The 26351-nt window shown below is 46.6% G+C and overlaps 1 protein-coding gene across 3 annotated transcripts in view; it reads left to right on the forward strand.

Moving 5' to 3' along the window:
- Positions 1–26351, forward strand: part of SLC2A9 (solute carrier family 2 member 9) — a 293866-nt gene that overhangs the window by 242027 nt on the left and 25488 nt on the right. For all 3 annotated transcript variants that reach the window (XM_066573278.1, XM_066573277.1, XM_066573279.1), the window contains one exon: positions 19114–19241. In XM_066573278.1, coding sequence (XP_066429375.1) covers positions 19114–19241 — 128 coding nt within the window. The remainder of the gene's footprint in view (positions 1–19113; positions 19242–26351) is intronic.

The following is a 26351-nucleotide window of genomic DNA, read 5'->3' on the forward strand; positions in this document are numbered from 1 at the left end:
TTTTCCAGCTGACAGGTAAATCTAAAGGAATGCAAGGAAAGAGCATTAAAGATGTTAGGTCCAAATCCAATGTGCAAACACCACTTTCAGCGAAAGGAACATTAAACTTACAGTTTTTGTTATCTCCTCTTGTTAGAATATTTACTGAAATTTATGACTCCTGTAGGGTTGCGAACCTCAATTTCTATTTTTACTTATTAGCCAAAAATCATAAAGATGTTCAACTGGAAACCAGAAATGATTCAAACAGATTGAGTAATACAAGGGTGTACCCAAATGAACAGAAATCTTCTTTAGGTTGGTGGGATGTTACTAATATAGGCTACATTTGCTTGGTGAATGTCTGTGGAGCCCTTCTAAGGCGTATGCCAGACGACACTTTTGGGGAAGGTTATGCTTGGCTCCAGTGATTTTTTTTTTTAAGTTGTTCAGTTTTTCGACTATTTTGGGATGGCTGATTCCTAAGCACAACATGCTGCTGCGAAATTTTGTGTCAGGGCTCGGACCCACGACGTCCTGCTCCCAAATCAGCCCCTCACTGTTGAGCCATGCAGGCCTTTGGACAAATGCTATTGAATACCCTAGCCTTGTTTCTATGTTCCTGTTAACCTAGTTCCTGACTCCTGGTCCTGACCTCGCCACTGTCTTAATTGGACATCCTATAAAAGTCAGAACTTGCCTCAGATCCAGCGCAAGATTATTGTGCTCCCCTGCCTTTACAAACCTGCTCCTCTCCTGTAAACTGTGACTACCTGCTGCTGACTCCTGTCTCTCCTCCCAACTACGCTTTCCGCCTCATCAATTTGCACTGCAACCGAGACTACCTGCTAATGACTCCTGGCTCTCCTCCCAACTATGCTTTCTGTCTCATCCATTTGTACTGCAACCGAGACTTCCCAATAACGACTTCTGGCTTTCCATCTGACTGGCTTTCCATGCCTCATCCATTTGTACCACAAACATGACTACTTGCTAATGACCTCCAGCTTCCTTCTGACTACTCTCTGGTCCCGTACAGCTACTACACTCGCGGCTCCTACCCAGTGCCGCTAAGACGCTACATTTCCCTTTCCACTGCTCAAAGTACTCAAAAAAAGTCACACAGAGTGAGTTCAGGTGAATATGGAGGGTGAGTCAAGGGTGTTATGCTGTTTTTGTCAAAAATTGTTTAACCCTCAGCACTGTGTGGGAAGGTGCATTGTGATAATGGAGGAACAAGTCACCTGTTTGCCCACACAGCAGTAATTCTGCTATAAACGGTAAACGACTACAACAGACTACTTTCCGTTCACACAGTTTTCTTTGAAGTTGTGGGGACCAGGGATCTAGCACTGGACAAGGAGCCATCAAAGAACGTGATGATGCTTTTTTTTCCCCCCTCATTTGCCACCATACTGCGACTGTAGAATATTTTTTCAATTAGTTTTATTCACAGAAAACTCTGTTAATACAATATTAAAATTGGACTTTTCAAACTAAATAACCCCTTTGAAAGGGTTTCTAAGACTTTACTATTGATGACCTATCCTCAGGATAGGTCATCAATAGTTGGTCAGTGGAGATTGGCTGCTTAGGATCCCTGTCAATCGGCTACCATTAGATAAATGTAGAAAAAATGTGTTAGCAGGCGTAATCCCTTTTGACTAAAACAGGCATGAAACATGTTTTTAAACTCGACTCCTCTGTTTTTATTGAAAGTTAATCCAGCATATAATAATAAATGCGTTTCCGGGCCGTTGCTCACTATTTTAGCTGGGGACACACAGCCAGCATTGGTGTGTTCTCTTTGCAGAGGAGTGGAGCACATTTTTTACCTACATTTATCTCATGTATTTGCATAGCCCCCTTGGAAGGTGTGACGTTTTGTGGATTGGCTGCACCCTCTCAGACTCATCAAGAATCGATCATATATAGAATAAGGGAGGAGAAAACAAAACTAAATTCTCAAACCAAAATATCAGTATATAGATTTGCTCTGCTCCCTCTTTTTTGCTCTCATCTTTCAATCGGCTGTCATTGAGCCAGCTGTCATTGCAGATAGACCCAGAAGATGACAGCACCGTAGTAATGCAGTGGTCCAGGTGGGTATTGCAGGTGCAGTTCCTAAGGGGAACAGCTAATCAGTGGAGATCCTGAGCCGGAGACTTCCACCAATCAACTATTGGTGACCTATCCTAAAGTTAGACCATCAATAGGAAAAGTCCAGGACAATCTTCAAACATAGCTAATAGAGTAAAATTAGAACTTTCTTGGAACTTTTTACTGTGTGTTTAGATAGCTACATTATGAAAAAAATCTGAGATATTCTTGGAAACATCCATGATTTGCGGTAATAGGAGTTGAGCTATGGGAAGTGCGGTGGTCACTATCATATTCAGGTCCTAGTACCTAAGGAGGCCCAATAGCTCTTATGCTAAATAAGAAAATATGAGTAAAAAATTGGCATGGTAGGTAGAGTCCCATTATAGTTGCTGCACTGGAGCTCAGACGCTTCAAGATATGCCACTGTAGGGATCAAATGGCACATTCTAAAATATATGCACATAGGAGAACATTTAAGAAGGCATTACACCAGTTAACGGGCCTAGAAAAGTTATAAAATTTGGTGCAAGGGCCGCATGCGCAAAACGTGCAACTTTTGAGCCTTCTACTCTGGCTTCACCTCTTTTCGGAGAAGTGGGCATGTGGCCACCATGGACCGATTCATGTATAATTTTCACCAGAAATTGGTGTAAATTATGCCAGGTGTACATTTTTGTGAACGCACACAGAGCTATGCCTAATACATGAAGAGGTGTGCGTCTCTTTGTGTATTAAGTGAACCATGTGCTAGGGGAAATTATACTAAGCCCGATATTGGAAATGCCAGGCTTAATACATTTCCTCTATCATTTCTAATTAAAGAAGAGGTTACAATCTGTGTACTGTAGAACCATATTATATTATACCTTTTTTCTTAAAGTTTTTTAAAAATTTTTATTCCTGTTCCGCATGCCTAAAAATAGTAAAAGATCTTCTACTGAACTTTCTTGGGTCCCCACAGCATCCTCTGGTCTCCTGTATGATGCTGGATTTACAGGCGGCACATGGCCTATGTGTTTGAGTGCTGAAGCCTTTGATTGGCTGCAGCAGCTTATGACATTCCGTAAAAAGGCTGACTGCAGCCTGTTAACTCAAAGAACAGAGCCGCGGGAAGCCAGGAGGGGGAGTATAGGATGATTTATTATTTTTAGGCATGGAGAGTAGGAATATGAAAAAGAAATTAACTAGGACAACCCCTTTAATACTGCAACAACCAAATTGCAGTTAGCTAACTGAAACGTGTACAGCAGTAAGTATGAAATACTTGTTCTTACTACCTGCCTAAAATGCTGCTTCACGCTAGAATCAACACTTACATAGGAAATAATTACAATGTTTGACTTTCATAGCCTAAACAACATTAACCAACCAACTGTCATCCAGCATCTGTGTAGAAGGAATTGATTGTTCTATGCTATTTAACAGAACAGAGGACTTCATCCCCGTAACACTTTACTTGATTTGTTCATTATCAGACATCAGGAAATTTGCGCATGTCGCGTTTATTGCTGGTAATGATTTTTCTTGCAACATTATTTTAATACATTGTAAATGGAGTTCAAAAAGGGAAGGAAAACATAAGTTTATGGGATAAGTCAGTGTATCGTAACCAAATAATTTATTTCAGAGGATACTGTTCAAAGACCAGATTGCTAGGAGGTATGAAAGAAAATATTTTTGCAGGAACACTTCAAAGTGGGCACCATGCAAGGAAATCTGGAACATTAGCTTTTATGATGAGCTCACCCTGCAGTATTAAGCATTTTACTTGTGTAACTTATGCATTGCCACTCTGGTTATATGGATTTTTACAACTAAAAGACAGCATGGTATTGAATCCTCATGAAAAAAAATCAATGTTTTTCAAAGTTTTCTATATCCGTAGCACTTGATACTCTAAGCACTGGCCAGCACTTCTGCTTAAAGGCGTAGTAACTACTGGCTTTTAAATAGGGACTTATATTGTTTTTATGTAATTGGAGGAATTATTTTGAAGTTACCATTTACAAAATTTGGGGAGAGTTAAGGGGGTTGTCCAGTTGTAAATTATATTGATGGCATGTCTGTAGATTAAGCCATGAATAGTAGATCAATGGGGGTCTGCTGCCCAGGACACCCACCAATCAGCTATTTGCTGGGTCAGTCTGCTTATGCACTGAGCTGATGTCTGCAGAAAGCAGACAGATCCATTCACATTGCAATGACCAGGTATGGTATTGCAGGCATATTGCAAGTAAATGGGAATGTTGCCTGTAATACAAAACTATAGGGGTATAAATCAATTATGCATAAATGCCCCCTCTCCTTGCGGTTCAAGCCGATATTGGCACTTGCACAGGATGTGTTGGTGATGTGGTATCTGATGCTTATATGCACATCTCCAACATATTATCCCTCAGGATTTCAGTAGGGGCTAGGACGCCGTGAAGTGCAGACATAGAGGTGTATGAGGAGTGCAAGGCTCATGCTGGAGACTGCAACTAGGCATAGACCTTACCAACTAAAGGGCGAGAATTCACATCCAGAACTCTAACCAGATAACACAGATTGCCCTAAAACTGAGAGAAATGTTATCTAAATCTCTCAGGGCTTTATCTGTGCTACTCTGAATACATGACCTGATGACCACCAGTCCTCTGAGCCAAAAGAATCGGAGCACTCTAACACTGCTATATTAAACAGTACGATCTCTAGCCTTTGGGCACTAATATGTTGGAGATGTGCATACAAGCATCAGATACCACATCACCAACACATCCTGTGCAAGTGCCAATATCGGCTTGAATCGCAAGGAGAGGGGGCATTTATGCATAATTGATTTATACCCCTATACCCTTATAACTACATCCTTACAAGTATCAGTAACACTTCAGGCAACCTTGTACCCAGGCAAATATACCACCAAGTTAAATTCTGTATAAATCAGTGGTATCATCGGTCGCGGGCGTCGACCACCTATACCTCTAGGAGGGCAATATAATCAATTACGAACTAATTACATATAAGTGCTACAAGCCCTGTGAACCATCTTTCTTTTGGGGCGTTTGATAATAAAAGACAGAGGCTATTTGTCTTGATCCTGATGAATCGGCTGATTCATTACATCAGGGCCGAAGAAACGCGTCGATAAAAATATTATTTGGATAAAAACATTATTTGTTCATCATTCTTAGCCTTTTCTCCCTCCCTTTTCTCTCGTCCCCTCCAGCAGATTACAATAGGAGGGGGTGGAGCTAAGCACCGATCTGTCCCGCCTCCTCCCTTTGCTTGCTGCAGACAAGGGGCAGGGTGGGGGTGGAGCTAAGCCAACAATGGGAGGTGGCGGGCGGTGCTTAGCTCCTCCACCATAGAATTTGATAAAAACATTGTTCATCATTCTTAGCCTTTGAACAAAATAGAATTTATACCGTTATTACCACTGAATAAAAGGAATACTGTTTCTTATTTCTAACCTATTAAGGAAACAGTAACGGAAAAAATCGGTATAGTGGTTCACCTCGATAAGGTGATATACCCATCCCCTTTTCTTGTATGTTCTCTGGGTGTTTTGTATGTTTTGTTCGTCTAGTCTTCCAATGTGTGCTGGGCTATCTGGCGGTGTGTCATAGCTTATTTTAATGAAAATCTTATAATAAAAGTTATATTTTAATAACAGAACAGATAATCAAATTCATTATTTTGGGGTACCTTCTCAGTGAAACAGATCTACTATTGATGGCCTATTCTATGGCTTGCCATCAATAGATTATAACTAGACATCCCCTTTAATTACTTAAAGGGGTCGTTCAAGATTAGCAAAATATTTGTGTTTAAAAACAGCAGGATGTGATTGCAATTGCAGCTCAGACCCATTCATTTCAATGGGGATATGTTTTTAAAAACTCTACTGCCATTTCCTGAGTTTTTGATAGTGTCAGCTGTTATCAGACAACATTTAAAACACATCGTGTTTTGATACATCACCTCAGCTTTAGTGTATATTGCAGTCACTACGTAATAGTCAGATATTAGCTGTATACAGCGATAGTAGTTGCAGTGCAGTTACCTCCAGTGATCAGAGTGGGCATGTTCTCTGATAATGTCTCTGGTGATGGCTGTTTCATTTTTTTTCTCTACCCGGGTCATCATGAAGAATTCTTTCACCATAACTCATCGCTACACACTGCACTGCACGCTACACCCCATCCTGCCACTACCCTTAATGCTCCTCTCAATGCCCCCATAGTAATAGTGCTCCCTGTGTGGCCCACACTTAGTAATAATGTCCCTATCTGTAGTGCCCTCTTAGTAATAGTATCTCCCTTTGTTGCCTTTGCTTAGTAAGTGTCCCCTGTTTAGTGAGAGTGTCCCTCTTTGTGGCCCTCGCCTAGTAACCGTGTCCCCTTTTGTGCCCCCCTCTCCGCCCCTTTGTAATAATGTCCCCCTTTGTAGTGCCCACTTAGTATTATTTCCCCCCTCTGTAATGCTCACTTAGTAATAATGTTCCCCTTTGTTGCCTTTGCTTAGTAAGTGTCCCCTGTTTAGTGATAGTGTCCCTCTTTGTGGCCGCCCCCCCCCCCCCCCCCCGCCTCTCTGTAGCCTTTGCTTAGTAACAGTGTCCCCCTCTGTGGCTCCTGCTTAGTAATATTTGCCCCCATTTTGTAATGGTGGACCCGAGCCTTGTTCCACCATCAAACACCAGTAAGAATTGTCATACAAACTCACACATTTACACGGATGCTGTCCAGAGTGTTATGAGCATCATCTAACTCCTTCCTCTCCTGCTGTCAGAGTACAGTGTGCAGATTCTTACCGGCAGTTGGGGTGCAGAAGGATAGAACTGAGGTTCAGCAGGTGGGGTGAGGGCAGGGTGATTCAGCAATGTAACAATTGCATGGTCTGTCCCTGTTACGATAGGCCATCAACAGTAGAACAGTAGAAGTCTGCTGCCAGCAGCCCCTGCCAATCATGTGCTTGTTGGACCAACGTGTTCATGCACTGAGCTGACTTCTGCAGGAAGTAGACAGCTCCAATCCCACTATTGTGATTAAGCTGGGTATTAGAGGTGAAGTTCCTATTCACTTCAATGCAATACCAAGCTTGAACACTATGGTCGGAACGGAGTTGTCTGCTTCCTGTAGAGCTCAGCTCAGTGCCTGAGCACACTAGCCTGGCGATCAGCTGATCATTAGGGATTCCACGTGGCAGACCCCTGCTGATGTACTACTGATGGCCTTCACTGGAAATAGGCCATTAATGTAATTTACAAATGGAGAACGCTTTTAATTTAGCTGAGTATTGCTTATTATTGTATATCTTTATAACAGAGTAACAGCTTGGTTATGCATTTTCGGATTACATGTCACATTGTTCAGTTGCGGCACCAGTCTGTCAGCTGCTACTAAAGATTAGCTGGTAGGTGGGCACAGTATATAATATTCTAACCTTCAAAGATAATCATTCCGATCCATAATCATTTTGGAAGTTTAAAAGAAAGTGGACTCTGCAGTTGTGAAGATGTTGTTAAAGTTCACACAAGTGTAACTAATGATGTGTAATAATGAGATCAGCCATCCAGAAGAAATAACACCACTTTCATTTCAATGGCTTATAGCAGCTGTTCGTGTCTCTATTACTTTGCTGTAAATTAACAGACTTTCACATAAAAAGCAAGCGCACACACATACACACAGCCCGAGCGACGACGTCTTTACGGTTTAATTGCATCCGGTATGTTAAATAGAAAAAGGTATAAGGAATGAAGCAAAAATGTATCTTACAGCAGAATGTTTCTGTAATTATACTCATTATTTTAGGGAAATTCTCCAAATAGTTATTGTTTTTCTGTGAACTTCCTGCCTATTTGTTTTCTTCTCGGAAGTTATTTTCGGAGACCCATCAGGTACGGAGTCTTTAGGGCAGTGTTCTCTGGGAAAATAATATGCAAAAAGCTACAAAAAAAAAACCCTGAATGACAATTGCAGAATCTTGTTACCAGCAGAAAAACACTCATTAATGGCGAAACCTTCATATTTACTGAAAACTATGATTCAGTTTGACATTTGAGATCTCAGTCAGACAAGCGTGTATTTGTGCACATCTGTGCTGCGCAAAAAAATGTGCTGCACGGATGTGCAGGATGTGCGTGACCAAAGCCCTAGTGCCCATTGAAAGCAATGTGATGCAGGCAATCCCTGCAGTGATTTTTCGGGGAAGGGCTTGAAATATAAGCCTTTCCCTGAATATCATATCTAGCTGGTGTAAAAAATAAAAAATATATATATACATCACCTGTCTGCTGCTGTCAGGGCTGCGGTGCATCTTGTTGCTTGGTCCCCGGCAGTGTTCTGAAGCTCTTTCAGCAGGTGGAAATTTAAAATCAACCACCTCCTGAAAGCGCTGGGTCTTATTGGCTGAGTGCTTAGCCGATCACAGGCAGCGCTCAGCCATTCATTGAATGACAGCTGAGCGCTGCCTGTGATTGGTCACAGTACTCAGCCAATCAGAGGCAGCACTCAGCCATTCAGAGGCAGCGCTCAGCCATTCCTGAAAGCACTGGGTCTGATTGGCTGAGCGCTCAGCCAATCAAGGCAGCACTCAGCCATACATTGAATGACAGCTGAGCGCTGCCTGTGATTGGTCGCAGCATTCAGTCAATCAGAGGCAGCGCTCAGCCATTCATTGAATTTAATAAATGGCTGAGCAATCACAGGCAGCGCTCAGCTGTCATTCAATGAACACTGCCAGGGACCAAGTGGCAATACGCGCCGAACCCCCGACAGCAGCGGGCAGGCGATGTATATATTTTTTTATTTTCTACACCAGCTAGGGATGATTTTCAGGGAAGGGCTTATATTTCAAGCCCTTCACCGAAAATCACTGCGGGGGTTGCTTGCATCCTATTGCTTTCAATGGGGCGGTTGCAATGTCGGCCCCATTAAAAGCAATGGGAGAAGATTGCGAACCTCTGCAGCAGGGGATTTCGTCATACCCACGGGGAGTCAGCTTGTCACTGAACACCGTGACAGTGCTGTCAAAGTGTTCAGTGATGAGGGGACTCCCCACGGGGATATTTTATGCACAGCACAGACATTCCCCGCGCACGGATGTCCTATCTTTTGCAGGTGTAAGTATTTTGCGCCTGTAAAAGACGGATATCTGAACACTACATTGGGAACCAATGGTTTTATCAGAAGCGCTTTATTTTGCACACATAGGCACACTAAAAAAAAACAAAACGCTTGTCTGTCTTCGCCCCTCAGGGTGTTAGATGTAGAAAACAAATAAAGGAGTAGTAAAGGTTATACTACCACATTACTGAGCCCCTGCTTGAACTGAGTGGGAAACTACATTGGGTATTAGTTGAACAATAGGTTATAATTGGTGCGTGTTTTCTGGACAGAATCCATAGGTAAAAATACAATTATCAGCAATGAAAAATGTATCTGTGCTTTAAAGACAATATTCTAATTGTAAGCAGTCCCATATCTATCTATCTACCTATCCACTGAACGATCACTGCATTAGGAACACCGACTCAATCACTGGTTGGTTCCACCTTTTTGGGCAGTCATGGCTTTCAGATGTTGTGGAACAGGTTCCACAAGACGGCAAACATCTTCTACACTCAACTCAACCCATGTCCGCTGCAGTAGCTTCATCCGTTCTTGCACATTTTGCAGATAAGTGAGAGCAGATCTAACAGCCCCTTCTAGCATATTTTAAACATGTTCAATGGGGTATATTTTGGGGCCAGAATTCATTATATTCCTCCAGCTACTCCCTAGTTATCCAAGCTTGATTACAGAGAGCGTTGTTCTGTTGAAAGGTGACACTGTGGTTGGGGACGACTTCCTGTTTGGCTGACTGGCTGAAAAAAAAAAAAGAAGAGTTTTCTGCACTTCCGTCGTGATGCAGCAGCCAGAGCGAAGTGCGGCAGTGTTACCGGCACTGACCACCACTCCCCTGCATACCAATGCCACACCTGCCGCCTGGAAAAGGACATTGCTGACAGCAGAATACAGTGATTACTTGACTATTTTCTGATGGAGGAAAAGGGACAGAGAAGTGTACATCAGAATGATTTGCAACCGGTAGCGGCTACGATAAAAACGGGCGGCCGATATGCGCTCGTGGGAAAGAGCCCTTAAAGGGGTTGTCCCGCGCCGAAACGGGTTGTTTTTTTTTCCAACCCCCCCCCCCGTTCGGCGCGAGACAACCCCGATGCAGGGACGTACAGACAGCTTACCGGAGCGCTTACCTTGATCCCCGCGCTCCGGTGACTTCTATACTTACCTGTGAAGATGGCCGCCGGGAACCTCTTGCTCCGTGGACCGCAGCTCTTCTGTGCGGTCCACTGCCGATTCCAGCCTCCTGATTGGCTGGAATCGGCACGTGACGGGGCGGAGCTACACGGAGCCGCTCTCTGGCACGAGCGGCTCCATAGAAGACTGCTGAAGACCCGGACTGCGCAAGCGCGGCTAATTTGGCCATCGGAGGCCAAAAATTAGTCGGCACCATGGAGACGAGGACGCTAGCAACGGAGCAGGTAAGTAAAAAACTTTTGATAACTTCTGTATGGCTCATAATTAATGCACAATGTATATTACAAAGTGCATTATTATGGCCATACAGAAGTGTATAGACCCACTTGCTGCCTCGGGACAACCCCTTTAAGCTTCTTTCACATGAGCGCATATCGGCCAGCCGTTTTCATGGCCGGCCGATATGCTCTGTAATCTGATGCATTTGATTCCAATGCATCAAATCACCTTTGCGTTTTTATGAGATGCAAAAACACCTGGCCAAGCCAATATAGCACCAGGCCTTTTTACGTTGGGCCCAAAAGATAGTCCTGGAACTATCTTTTGGGCCGGGAATACGTCAGTCGCTGCATGGGCTCCCTCCCTCTGTTCTCTTCCCCCCGTGCAGGCTCACCTGTCGTTCCTCCCTGCTCGTTCTGTGCAATGGGAGGGGGCGGGAAGGGACGCAGCTAAGCACCAGCTAGGCCATATGAACGGGCGCACAAACGTTTGATTTGTGCGCCTGGTCATCAGATTTTCCTTTCCCAACGTAGCGTATATCGGCTCGTGTTAAAAAAGCCTCAGTTTGTACAACATAATATCCCATTTCCACCTCTTGGGCCGATATTTATAGGGGGTGTACAATTGTGGCCATAAGAAGAAGATTACCGCCTTTGTCTACTTGTTGGTCGCTACCACCAGCAGAAAGTTTATTTATTCTCTCTGGATTGGCTTCACTGGTGTTCTTCAATCACTGTAGATCAGAAGTGCTGGTAATTGCTATCTTCTTTGTCCTTTGTATCATTATGTGCTCCGGGGACACGTTAGTGAGAAGTACATGAAGGTAGGATATCTCTGGGGAAAGTGTAATGTGAGTTTTCAGACTGGCACTTAATGCTCTTTTAATAGGTATGTCTATTAAGTAACATGTGCTTGACAAGTTAAATGCTCCTGTTTAATGGAATTCACTTTCTCGCATTAATTATTATGCGGAGTCCATCAGGCATAAGCCATTTATAGTACTCCATTAGATAATAATACAGCCAGCAATCCGTTATGTGAATTGATTTCCTCCATCCCTAGAAGTCATTTGTTTGTTACATTTCCAAAGCCCTATTGAATCAAGCAGTGAAACATAATGTCATATTCCCATCCCGCCAATGAATGATCATGCAGCAATGAAAGTGCATGGTACTGACGCAGGTGGAGGTATCATAAAGCAGATTCAGCATACGATGTGGACCAAGGAGTTACAGAAATGCAAAACTGAAAATGACTTAAATCCTGCCTGCAATTCTGCATCAAAATATGCAGATAGAAATGCAGATTTTGGTGTGGAATTCCGCAGTAATGGATTTCGCTGCGTCCTGCTGCGTAATTCTGTCCCATCTGAAAGGTCCCTAATGGGTGTATTCATGAGCACAAAATGTATGAAAGTATTGCATGCTGGTGATTCAATTGTTCTCAAATCTTACTAAAAATCCCAGCTGGGGCGAAGCTATAGGGGTGTGCAGAAATAGCAGCACAGGGTTGCGGGCGGCTCTATTTTTATTTTGTACATGTGTTTTTGAAATTCTATAAAGAAATCTATGTAAAAAAACGTTATTAAAAACTGTCAGAACACCAAATATAGGATTTCATTAAAAAAAATGAAAAACATACTGAGCCTAAAAACATTGCAAAAAGCAAAATAAGTAAAGTTTACAATATTTTGCTACCTTGAAGTTATATCTGATTGCAGCATTTTTAACTAAAAAAGCAGTGAAAACACCATAAAAAAAAGGCATTAACATGTTGTGTGTGTATTCATCCAACTGAAAAAAAATTAGCTAATACAATAATGTAAAACATGTATCAGGCCCACACGAATGTATTTGCATCGTGTATTATATGCGCATAATACGCGGTAAATGGTGCCAATGAAAGTACATTGATTGTCATTGTTCCACTCACACTTGTGTATATTTATTGCGTATGTTACGCGTAAAAAAAGAATGCAGCCTGTTCTATTTTATTGCGTATCACGTGCATAAGAGCCCTATTTTTCTTTATGGCTGCATTCGAAATGCAGTGTATACGGAATTACATTGCATATGTGCAACTTTTTTTATGCATGGTGCTGCATGCAGAAAACAAATCACAGCATGGTCTATTTTAGTGCAGATTCCATGCGGACGGCTTCCATTGAAGTCAATGGAAGCCGTCTGATCCGCAGCCTGTTGACATTGCAGACGGGCCACGGATTTCGCGAGAAAGCAGGAGTTTGAAAAAAAACTCCTACTGCGGATGGCGCTTCCGCACACATCCGCAGTACAGAAAATGGAAGACACAGATAGGTACGCAGGTAGAGATGAGCGAGTATACTTGCTAAGGCACATTACTGGAGCGAGTAGTGCCTTAGCCGAGTATCTCCCCGCTCGTCTCTAAAGATTCGGGGGCCGGCGGGTGACAGGTGAGTTGCGGCGGAGAGCGGGGGGGGGGGGGAGAGAGGGAGAGCGAGAGATCTCCCCTCTGTTCCTCCCCGCTCTCCCCCGCCACCCCCCGAATCTTTAGAGACGAGCGTGGAGATACTCAGCTAAGGCACTACTCACTCGAGTAATGTGCCTTAGGAATATACTCGCTCATCTCTATACGCAGGGTACTCGGCCACAGCCCGCTGCGTCTTCCTGCATGCAGAATCTGACCCGCCCATGGACATGAGGCCTTATCCTTCAATCCTAATGGTGCACATAGTAACATAGTATGTTAGGCCGAATGAAGACAATGTCCATCTAGATCAGCCTGTTCCACCTCCTTGTTGATCCAGAGGAAGGCAAAAAACCCCAAGAGGCAGAAGCCAATTAGTCCTTTTGGGGGGAAAATAATGAGGCGTTCTACTAGATGGAAATTGATACATTTTGTTTTCTTTGTGAAGCACACATTTCCATATTTCCAGCATGCATCCGATTGGATAGTACGTGTCTATATACTGAGCAGGGTATATTGGACACACATTACACTGAAGGATGTACGGATGAAGTCATGGCCAGGCGATGATATTCTGCTTTGGGGGAAAGTGCCTTGCATGTCTGTCAGTTCATTTTTGCAGTTACTAGAACTGACCTTGTCCTTACTTTTATTGAAGCGCTCCACCTTTAGTACAATGCCCTTGCAGCAGCGGACCGGACTATCTACACATATAGGAATTGTCACAAGTGGAGACATTTAATACAAAACTGTGAAATCCACAATGCAAAACAAGTGCAGTTATTTCACACGTCCATAAAGAAGTCAACGCATATCACAGTGTAGACTCTGATTACATTCTCCATCCCTTTCACATTTATTTTATGATGTCTCCTGCTTCCCATACATGTAATCATACTGTAGGATATGTTGGTGCTATGTAACGAAGAGTCACAGAAAAACCATTCTGAAAAATTACAGAGAAGCAGCCATATCCGTACCAATGTACTAATACAAGATACAGGTAGAAGCACCATATCCCTCAGCATGCGAACAGCCTGAGTGCTAAATGCAGGAGCATTGCACAGGCGCAAAGTACTGATGAACAGCCACTCAAACACCTACCTTAGGCCGGGCTGATATGGCCATATGCATGAAGCACTGTGTGAGTCACGCAGCGTTTTACCACAGCTGAGCTGGCCTATCGCCTCATATGGCAGCGCTTCATACTGCTCATGACGGCATACGTCATGCACAACTGCGCATGTACAGCGTTTATTATGTGCCAATAGAGAACAATGGGCTTTATTGCACGTAATACATGGCAAAACAGAACATGCTGGGTTCATTTTTGCACACGTATGACACGCAATGAATATTCACAAATGTGAATGGGTCAATGAAAATTAATGTAGTTTCATTGCCTCCATTCAGTGTGTAATATGCGATGAAGTTCTGCTCATGTGAGCCTGGCCTTAGGGCTTATTCGCGCGAGCGTATATCAGACAGTGTTTTAATGCCCGGCTGATATATGCTACCATGTGATGCACGGGCTCGGCGTATATGCCGTCGGGTGGAGGGAGCCACCATAGCTCTGCTGTGCTGTGTCTCCCTTCCCTCCTGCTCACTGGCTCACCTCCTCTCTCCTTCCCTCCAGCTGTTTGCAATGGGAAGGGGCGGTGAAGCTTAGCCCCACCCCATCCCATTGCAAACAGCCAAAGGGGAGGAGAGAAGGGGGAGGGAGTTTAGCAGTCACACTGCTAAACTCCCTCCCACCACCCTTCTCCAGCTGCTGTCATTGGCTCCCATAGGAGTCTATGGCAGCAGCCGTAGTCTGGCCAGGAAGATAATTCCAGGACTATCTTTCCTGCCCGTCGTAAAAGCGTCTGACCGGGCACTTTTACGCTGCGGGAGTACGCCTGTGTGATCTGATGTATTGGAATCCAATGCATCAGATGTAGCATATATCGGCCAGCTGTGAAAACGGCGGTTCATATACGCTCGTGTGAATAAGCCCTTAGGGCTCAGTCAGACGGACGTCTTTTTGCTGGGCATGTTTTTTGCACTTGCGATTCACATCTATTAGAACCTATGCTTTTCAATTGCAGCGGTCACATGTCCGATTTTTACATGCACAAAAAATTCTGTGATGCAAATTGTAGAACACTGTACCTTTAAAATGTGGCTATCCGCATTCTGCATTCACAAAGAATTTTCTCAAAAACGCAGGACTTGACATTGCCTGCTATTGTGTTCTTAGAACATGCTGCACTGTGCGGTTTTTTTTCAGCATGACGCATGTTTCAGTCACGCAATTTATTTTTACGCATGCATTTTGTGCAAGAAAAAAAGCCGGTCTGACTTAGCCCTTAGGCTGGATTCACACGAACATATATCGGCTTGGTTTTCACACTGAGCCAATATACATCGTCCTCATCTGCGGGGGGGGGGGGGGGGATGGAAGAGCCAGGAGCAGGAACTGAGCTCCCGCCCCCTCTCTGCTTCCTCTCCGCCCCTCTGCACTATTTGCAATGGGGAGAGGTGGGACGGGGGCAGGGGCTAATTCTCGGAACTTAGCCCTGCCCCCGCCCCACCTCCTTTCATTGCAAATGGTGCAGAGGGGCGGAGAGGAGGCAAAGAGGGGGCGGGAGCTCATTTCCTGCTCCTGGCTCTTCCACCCCCCCCCCTTGCAGATGAGGACGACATATATCGGCTCAGCGTGAAAACCGAGCCGATATACGTTCGTGTGAATCCAGCCTTAGGGTGAGGGCTGCTTAGTACTTGCACACGGAGCATACAAAGGCTGCCAGGACACATGATAGGTTTAGTGCACCATGCAGGCTTACATCCTCTTAATAACGCCACGTTTCATTTCAGCGGGCTGCCCCGCACATCAGAAGTCAACTACACTGGCACTGCATGGTGAACTACACGTATCAATTGGCCTGGAAGCAGTGGCATAACTTTAGGGGATGCAGTTGCACCCAAACCCAGGAGCCTTAGGGGGCCTATAAGGCCTCTCCTCTCCATATAGATAGCCCAGTACTATGGATAAAGCATTATAGTTGGTTCCCTGTTACAGATTTTGCATTGGGGCCCGGGAGCTTCAAGTTACACCTTTCCCTGGAAACCTTTGTATTCTCTGTGTGCAGCTACCTATGTGCAAGTATAGTACTAAGCAGCCCCCCCAGTATAAGGTATGTGTGTGAGTGGTTGTTCTTTCCACCTGTGCAATGCTCCTCCATATAGCAGTATTCATGCTGAGGGATGGGGTGTTTCTACCTCCCCTCTTGTATCAGTACATTGGTAAATATATAACTGCTTCTCTGTGATTTTGCTATGTAACGAAATCATAAAAAATTATAATTTTTATTATCCATTACTGATAGGTTCTACAAAAGGGATTTCCCACAACAAGCCCTTGTTTTACTTGTTTGGCCGTTTAATTAGAACTTTTTAGAATGGTCACATACTACAGGCTTCATATAGCCATTTTCTATGCAACGTATTGTTCTCAGTTGGTTTAGGAAAAGTGGATGACAAGTTAGAACAATAAAGCACTGATTGGTCTGAGCCTGGATCAGGCGCCTGGGATGACCAAGGCCAGACTGCTGCTGATAATGTCTTATTGTTCGGTGTAAAAAGACTTTCCAAGTATTACTAACAACGGGTCCAGACAACAACTGAAACTGCCCCAAATGTCTGACTGAGATTCCTACAGATATCTGCCTTTGGTTCGGGCTTGTCTGTGGATAGGGGATGATTTTGAATATGAGGAATAAAAACTTCTAAACTAAACTTATGGGCTCCTAGGAATTGATATGCTGAACACGGGGATGTATTATATCTACCTTCTCCTCTACTCCCTCGCTATGCTTTGTCACAGCCGCTGATGAATGCATCCGCTAGACTACTTAGCTTGCGTATAGAATAAGAGAATTTCTTCTCTCATTCTATGCACATGCCTATGCAGTTTGTATAGCACAGTGCGCAGCAGGGGAATGAAGAAGGTAGCTCAGCTTGGCGCGGTTTCACACGGGTCGGAATATATACTGCAACAGCATTGAGGAATATGCCATCCCAGAATTCCCCCCCAAAATCAACACGTATTACTGCAGATTTTGATGCAGAATTGCTGGCAAAATTCTGCCATTTTCAATTCCGCATCAAAATCTGCACATTAGTAATGCGGATATCGGTGCTGAATATTTTGCCCGACGGTATATACCACAACGTTGTTGCAAAATATTCCATCCTGTGTGAACTCAACCTTATAGGGCTCATAGGAGTTGACAGGTTCCCTTTAAATGATATAGAAACCTTTGCATTCATTAAAGAGGTTGTCGGAGTTCTAGTTTTCCAGTAAAAGCCCTTCTGCATGCAGTAAAGTAGCAAATTGTGATATACTAGCCTCTCCTGCGTCACACAAAGGGAGCAGGGAGAAGTGAATATATCACTATTTGTAAATGCATGCAGAAGGGGCTTTGCCTATAAACTATAACTCGGACAGCCCTTTTAATATGACAAGCTATCTTGCTGCTTCAAACATAGATCCCATAGCATTGCTTCTGGCTGTGTCACACTCTCTGCTGGAACACTCCATTCTCTCAGTTTTAGTGATAGCAGGATGGACAGGGAGCAGATTAGAGTCTGAAGAGGGGGTAAAGCATCCAAGTTATCAGGAATGGCAGATTACACAGGCTGCATTGTATCTAACTGTAAATAAAAAGTAAAGCACAAATACTGTAAAATCTGCAGGAGGGGTGAAATCACACATTCTTTAGCATCAGTGTCTGTTAGCACAATGGGAAAGAGATCCCTAATGGGCTGTGGAAACGGAAGTACAATAAGTATTGGAATGAAACTGTGCTGACACATGAGAGCTAGTGAAGGCAGCAGCATCCTGGGTATACAGATCTCACATCCAGTATCTATTACTGGGTGGAACACTCAAGTGAGAATAGTCTAATTCTAGGAGTAGGTTGTAAATTGTGTATCAAGAGATCTAAAAACGGATGAAGGAATAACGTTTTCAGTAGAGATGAGCGAACGTACTCGGATAAGCACTACTCGTCCGAGTAATTTGCTTTATCTGAGTATCTCGCCGCTCGTCCTGAAAGATTTGGGGCGCTCCGCTGCTGACAGGTGACTCGCAGCGGGGAGCAGGGGAGAGCGGGCGGGAGAGAAGGAGAGAAAGATCTCCCCTCCGTTCCTCCCCGCTCTCCCCTGCAGCTCCCCGCTCCGCAGCGCGTCCCGAATCTTTCAGGACGAGCTGGGAGGTACTTGGATAAAGCACATTACTCGGACGAGTAGTGCTTATCCGAGTACGTTCGCTCATCTCTAGTTTTCAGCCTTTAGCCTTCAAACTTAGGGCTTATTCAAACGGGTGTATATCGGTCGGGTTTTCACGCCCAGCCGATATACGCTACCCCTCTCTGCAAGGGAAGGAGGCGGGGTGAGATGGGACGGGAGCTAGTGCACTGAGCTCCCGCACCCTCTCCTCCCCCCTTGCCACTGTTTGCCATGGGTGGGATTGAGCGAGCTAAGTTCCGCCCCCTTTCCTTCCCCCCAATGGAAACAATGGCGAGAGGTCGAGAGAGGGTGGGATCTCAGTGCATTAGCTCTCATCTTGTACTGCCTCCTCCCCTTGCAGAGAGGGGCAGCGTATATCGGCCGAGCGTGAAAACCCAACGGATATACACCTGTCTGAATAAGCCCTTAGTGCAACTTTTTAAACTCAAGGTAACCACTACTATATCTAAAATAATTTTTCCGGGTCAAAAGTGTTGGTAGCTAAAAAGCAGAGAACAGTTTTTGTCAACTGTTAAATATAAAAGACTAATTCATTAATGACCATATTAGGAACAGTAGGAGCAAACTTCAACACAATTCCCATCATTATGGATGGTCAAAGTGGAGCTGGTTAGAGTTAATCATAGGCTTTAGAGCTCCATAGTTTACATCTCAATCCTCTAGAGTCATTTACGCTTTGGTGGCAATATCTGTAATATTTTGCATCATACTGAACCTAATATTATATAACACTTGCACTTTACTCATATTTTCATGTCTTTTCTCATTAAAGGTGGCATTCCTTTTGTCCTGGTAGGAGAGTTTTTTCAGCAATCTCAGCGTCCCGCAGCCTTTATGATTGCTGGTTCCGTCAACTGGATCTGCAATTTTGCTGTTGGTCTACTCTTTCCTTTAATCCAGGTAACTATAACTGACTATGTCCGTGACTGCAGAGACACTGTAGCCTTGGATTTACTTACATGTATTGCTGCTCTATAAAATGAACAGGCAAAATAGGTTGCACTTAGATATCAGGTTGGGAAGTAGTTATAGCAAGGCAGCGTGCACACGGGCAGATTTGCATTGCGAAAGCCGGATTCTGCCTCCAGATTCTGCAGCAAATCCAGCCCATAGCATGCTATGACAATACGTGATTTCCTGCCCAGGAGCGGAAATTGATTGCGATTTTCTGTTCTCAGCATGCTGCGATTTTGTGCAGGCTACGCACAGCCAGCTTCCATTGAAGTAAACTGAAGCCGTCCGTTCCGTGGCCATTCTGCAATCATCATTGCAGAATGGTCGCAGGAGCCACATCATCGCCATAGTGATAGCTTGGCGTCCTCTGTACTGTGCATGTGCGCCGTCGTGTCGACCGGCACATCCGCAGCAGAGGAGAAGACAGAGGACAGCCACGCTGGGGTCATCAGCTAGGCACCAGGTCGAATTCCACTGCAGGAATCCTGCATGTGGGGTCCAATCTGCCAAAATCAGCTCATTAGGTGAACATCAGGGGTCAGCAATGGAAGAAAGGGTATAACAGCAAAATCATAGAGTCGCAAAGTACAGAGCAAAAGTCAAGTTATTACAACTTATCTAAAGATTTAAGTGCAATCGTTAAGTCATAATTAACTGCATGAGGTGCACTGAAGATACTGTACAAACTAGAGATGAGCGAACACCAAAATGTTCGGGTGTTCGTTATTCGGAACGAACTTCCCGTGATGCTCGAGGGTTCATTTCGAACAACGAACCCCATTGAAGTCAATGGGCGACCAGAGCATTTTTGTATTTCGCCGATGCTCGCTAAGGTTTTCATGTGTGAAAATCTGGGCAATTCAAGAAAGTGATGGGAATGACACAGAAACGGATAGGGCAGGCGAGGGGCTACATGTTGGGCTGCATCTCAAGTTCACGGGTCCCACTATTAAGCCACAATACCGGCAAGAGTGGGCCCCCCCCCCCCCCCCCCAACAACTTTTACTTCTGAAAAGCCCTCATTAGCATGGCATACCTTTGCTAAGCACCACACTACCTCCAACAAAGCACAATCACTGCCTGCATGACACTCCACTGACACTTCTCCTGGGTTACATGCTGCCCAACCGCCCCCCCTCCCCCCCCACAGCGCACACCAAAGTGTCCCTGGGCAGCCTTCAGCTGCCCTCATGCCACACCACGCTCATGTCTATTTAGAATTGCGTCTGCCATGACGAGGGACCGCAGGCACACACTGCAGAGGTTGGCACGGCTAGGCAGCGACCCTCTTTAAAAGTGGCGGAGCGATAGCCCACAATGCTGTACAGAAGCAATGAGAAATAGAATCCTGTGCCACCGCCATCAGGAGCTGCACACGTGGGCATAGCAATGGGGAACCTATGTGCCACACACTATTCATTCTGTCAAGGTGTCTGCATGCCCCAGTCAGACCGGGCTTTTTAATTCATAGACACAGGCAGGTACAACTCCCTATTGTGAAGTCCCTGTCGACCCACAGCATGGGTGGCTCCCTGGAACCCACCGGCGGTACACAGAAATATCCCATTGCAGTGCCCAACACAGCTGAGGTAGTAATGTCGTGTTTAATGCAGGTGGGTTTCGGCCCACACTGCATGCCCCAGTCTGACTGGGGTTCTTTAGAAGTGGACACATGTAGGTTAAACTCCCTGTGGACCCACTGCCTAGGTGGGTGCCAGGAAGCCACCGGCGGTACATAGAAATATCCCATTGCATTGCCCAACACAGCTGAGGTAGTAATGTTGTGCTTAACCCTTTCCAATCCAATTTGTATATGGTTTTCCTAGGGGGCTTACTCTTTTTCTGCCGTTATACAACGGCGTTATATGCTGGCTAAAGCCAGTACTGCATGAGCTGACACGTAGGATAGGCTCCGACAGCAGAGAGGCTGGCAATATGCAGTAAGAGAACCCCGACGGACGTCTACCAACAACGGAGCTGTACAGCCTTAAACCCTAATGTCTTCACAGGTCACACAGTGGACTGGAAAGGGTTAATGCAGGTGGGTTTCGGCCCACACTGCATGCCCCAGTCAGACTGGGGTTCTTTACAAGTGGACACATGTAGGTTAAACTCCCTGTGGACCCACTGCCTAGGTGGGTGCCAGGAAGCCACCGGCGGTACATAGAAATATCCCATTGCATTGCCCAACACAGCTGAGGTAGTAATGTCGTGCGTAATACAGGTGGGCTTCGGCCCACACTGCATGGCCCAGTCAGACGGGTTCTTTAGAAGTGTACAGATGTATTAAAAACTCAGTGTGCACCTACAGCATGGGTGGCTCCCTGGAACCCACCGGCGGTACATAAAAATATCCCATTGCATTGCCCAACACAGCTGAGGTAGTAATGTCGTGCTTAATGCAGGTGGGCTTCGGCCCACACTGCATGCCCCAGTCTGACTGGGGTTCTTTATAAGTGTACAGATGTAGTAAAAACTCTGTGTGCACCTACAGCATGGGTGGGTGCCAGGAAGCCACCGGCGGTACATAGAAATATCCCATTGCATTGCCCAACACAGCTGAGGTAGTAATGTCGTGCGTAATACAGGTGGGCTTCGGCCCACACTGCATGGCCCAGTCAGACGGGTTCTTTAGAAGTGTAGTGATGTATTAAAAACTCAGTGTGCACCTACAGCATGGGTGGCTCCCTGGAACCCACCGGCGGTACATAAAAATATCCCATTGCATTGCCCAACACAGCTGAGGTAACGTCAGCTGTAATGCAGGTGGGCTAAAAATTAATTTGATTACACTGTAGGCGAGGGCCCACAAAAATTGCTGTATCAACAGTACTAATGTACATCCCAAAAATTGGCCATGGCCAGCCAAGAGGGCAGGTGAAACCCATTAATCGCTTTGGTTAATGTGGCTTAAGTGGTAACTAGGCCTGGAGGCAGCCCAGTGTAACGAAAAATTGGTTCAAGTTAAAGTTCCAATGCTTTTAAGCGCATTGAAACTTATAAAAATTGTTCTGAAAAATTATTTGAGTGAGCCTTGTGGCCCTAAGAAAAATTGCCCGTTCAGCGTGATTACGTGAGGTTTCACGAGGAGGAGCAGGAGGAGGAGGAGGAGGAATATTAGACACAGATTGATGAAGCAGAAATGTCCCCGTTTTGGATGGTGAGAGAGAACGTAGCTTCCATCCGTGGGTGCAGCCTACGTATTGCTTACGTATCGCTGCTGTCCGCTGGTGGAGAACAGAAGTCTGGGGAAATCCAGCCTTTGTTCATCTTGATGAGTGTTAGCCTGTCGGCACTGTCGGTTGACAAGCGGCTACGCTTATCTGTGATGATTCCCCCAGCCGCACTAAACACCCTTTCCGACAAGACGCTAGCCGCAGGACAAGCAAGCACCTCAAGGGCATACAGGGCTAGTTCAGGCCACGTGTCCAGCTTCGACACCCAGTAGTTGTAGGGGGCAGAGGCGTCACCAAGGATGGTCGTGCGATCCGCTACGTACTCCCTCACCATCCTTTTACAGTGCTCCCGCCGACTCAGCCGTGACTGGGGAGCGGTGACACAGTCTTGGTGGGGAGCCATAAAGCTGGCCAGGCCCTTAAAGACTGTTGCACTGCCTGGGATGTACATGCTGCTCGATCTACGCACATCCCCTTCTACCTTGCCCTCGGTACTGCGCCTTCTGCCACTAGCGCTGTCGGCTGGGAATTTTACCATCAGCTTGTCCGCAAGGGTCCTGTGGTATAGCAACACTCTCGAACCCCTTTCCTCTTCGGGAATCAGAGTGGGCAGGTTCTCCTTATACCGTGGATCGAGCAGTGTGTACACCCAGTAATCCGTCGTGGCCAGAATGCGTGCAACGCGAGGGTCACGAGAAAGGCATCCTAACATGAAGTCAGCCATGTGTGCCAAGGTACCTGTACGCAACACATGGCTGTCTTCACTAGGAAGATCACTATCAGGATCCTCCTCCTCCTCCTCCTCCTCCTCAGGCCATACACGCTGAAAGGATGACAGGCAATCAGCCGGTGTACCGTCAGCAGCGGGCCAAGCTGTCTCTTCCCCCTCCTCCTCATCCTCCTCATGCTCCTCCTCCTCCTCCTGTACGCGCTGAGAAATAGACAGGAGGGTGCCCTGACTATCCAGCGGCATACTGTCTTCCCCCGCCCCCGTTTCCGAGCGCAAAGCAGCTGCCTTTATGGTTTGCAGGGAATTTCTCAAGATGCATAGCAGAGGAATGGTGACGCTAATGATTGTAGCATCGCCGCTCACCACCTGGGTAGACTCCTCAAAATTACCAAGGACATGGCAGATGTCTGCCAACCAGGCCCACTCTTCTGAAAGGAATTGAGGAGGCTGACTCCCACTGCGCCGCCCATGTTGGAGTTGGTATTCGACTATAGCTCTACGTTGTTCATAGAGCCTGGCCAACATGTGGAGCGTAGAGTTCCACCGTGTGGGCACGTCGCACAGCAGTCGGTGCACTGGCAGCTTAAAGTGATGTTGCAGGGTGCGCAGGGTGGCAGCGTCCGTGTGGGACTTGCGGAAATGTGCACAGAGCCGGCGCGCCTTTACGAGCAGGTCTGACAAGCGTGGGTAGCTTTTCAGAAAGCGCTGAACCACCAAATTAAAGACGTGGGCCAGGCATGGCACGTGCGTGAGGCTGCCGAGCTGCAGAGCCGCCACCAGGTTACGGCCGTTGTCACACACGACCATGCCCGGTTGGAGGCTCAGCGGCGCAAGCCAGCGGTCGGTCTGCTGTGTCAGACCCTGCAGCAGTTCGTGGGCCGTGTGCCTCTTATCGCCTAAGCTGAGTAGTTTCAGCACGGCCTGCTGACGCTTGCCCACCGCTGTGCTGCCACACCGCGCGACACCGACTGCTGGCGACATGCTGCTGCTAACACATCTTGATTGTGAGACAGAGGAGGAGGAGGAGGAGGAGGGTGCTTTAGTGGAGGAAGCATACACCTCCGCAGATACCAGCACCGAGCTGGGGCCCGCAATTCTGGGGGTGGGTAGGACGTGAGCGGTCCCAGGCTCTGACTCTGTCCTAGCCTCCACTAAATTCACCCAATGTGCCGTCAGGGAGATGTAGTGGCCCTGCCCGCCTGTGCTTGTCCACGTGTCCGTAGTTAAGTGGACCGTGGCAGTAACCGCGTTGGTGAGGGCGCGCACAATGTTGCGGGAGACGTGGTCGTGCAGGGCTGGGACGGCACATCGGGAAAAGTAGTGGCGACTGGGAACTGAGTAGCGCGGGGCCGCCGCCTCCATGATACTTTTGAAGGACTCCGTTTCCACAACCCTATACGGCAGCATCTCAAGGCTGATGAATTTTGCTATGCGGACGGTTAACGTTTGAGCGTGCGGGTGCGTGGCGGCGTACTTGCGCTTGCGCTCGAACACTTGCGCAAGCGACGGCTGAACGGTGCGCTGAACTACACTGCTGGATGGGGCCGAGGACAGCGGAGATGAGGGTGTGGGTGCAGGCCATGAGGCGGTAGTGCCTGTGTCCTGAGAGGGGGGTTGCATCTCAGTGGCAGGTTGGGGCACAGGGGGAGAGGCAGGGGTGCAAACCGGAGGCGGTGAACGGCCTTTGTCCCACCTTGCGGGGTGCTTGGCCATCATATGTCTGCGCATGGTGGTGGTGGTGAGGCTGTTGGTGTTGGCTCCCCGGCTGAGCTTTGCGCGACAAAGGTTGCACACCACTGTTCGTCGGTCGTCAGGCGTCTCTGTGAAAAACTGCCAGACCTTAGAGCACCTCGGCCTCCGCAGGGTGGCATGGCGCGAGGGGGCGCTTTGGGAAACACTTGGTGGATTATTCGGTCTGGCCCTGCCTCTACCCCTGGCCACTGCACTGCCTCTTGCAACCTGCCCTGCTGATGCCCTTGACTCCCCCTCTGAAGACCTGTCCTCCTGAGTAAGCGTTGCACACCAGGTGGGGTCAGTCACCTCATCGTCCTGCTGCTCTTCCTCCGAATCCTCTGTGCGCTGCTCCCTGGGACTTACTGCCCTTACTACTACCTCACTGCAAGACAACTGTGTCTGATCGTCATCGTCCTCCTCACCCACAGAAAGTTCTTGAGACAGTTGGCGGAAGTCCCCAACCTCTTCCCCCGGACCCCGGGAACTTTCGAATGGTTGGGCATCAGTGACGATAAACTCCTCTGGTGGGAGAGGAACCGCTGCTGCCCAATCTAAGCAGGGGCCCGAGAACAGTTCCTGGGAGTGCTCCCGCTCCTGAGCAGGTGTTATTGTAGTGGAGTGAGGAGGCTGGGAGGAAGGAGGAGCAGCAGACAGAGGATTCGGATTGGCAGCAGTGGACGGCGCAGAACTGCGGGTAGACGATAGGTTGCTCGAAGCACTTTCTGCCATCCAGGACAGGACCTGCTCACACTGCTCATTTTCTAATAACCGTCTCCCGCGTGGACCCATTAATTGGGCGATGAATGTGGGGACGCCAGAAACGTGCCTCTCTCCTAATCGCGCAGCAGTCGGCTGCGACACACCTGGATCAGGAGCTTGGCCTGTGCCCACACCCTGACTTGGCCCTCCGTGTCCTCGGCCGCGTCCACGTCCTCTAGGCCTACCCCTACCCCTCAGCATGCTGTATTACCAGTGATTTGATTTCACAGGCAGGAAATAAATTGGCGCAAGACTGCAGGCCAAATATAATTTTTGCCCTTTTTGGAAAACGAAAGGCCCCACTGCCTCTAGTGAATGAATTATCTAAGTTTAATAACTGTGCTGTGTCCCTGCTTATGTGTCACAGAACGTGAGGGTAGCAGAGTTATTATAACTCTGGCAGAGCAGGTATTTTTTTTCCCAATTAAGGAAAGCAAATGGCGAAGCCAGCAGTAAAGCGTAGCTGGGTGCGTATGATTTAGCACTGTTCTTCACGCAGCTCACACGTCTCCACCGCCCGTAAGGACGGACAGAGGCTGGACAAATAGATTTGTTTTCAGTTTTTTCCCACCAAAAGGCAGCACTGCGTATATTCTATGAACATGAGAAGTTTAATAACTGTGTTGTGTCCCTGCTTATGTGTCACAGAACGTGAGG

This window comes from Eleutherodactylus coqui, chromosome 7 (assembly GCF_035609145.1).
Source record: "Eleutherodactylus coqui strain aEleCoq1 chromosome 7, aEleCoq1.hap1, whole genome shotgun sequence".
In the NCBI taxonomy this organism is placed as follows: domain Eukaryota; kingdom Metazoa; phylum Chordata; class Amphibia; order Anura; family Eleutherodactylidae; genus Eleutherodactylus; species Eleutherodactylus coqui.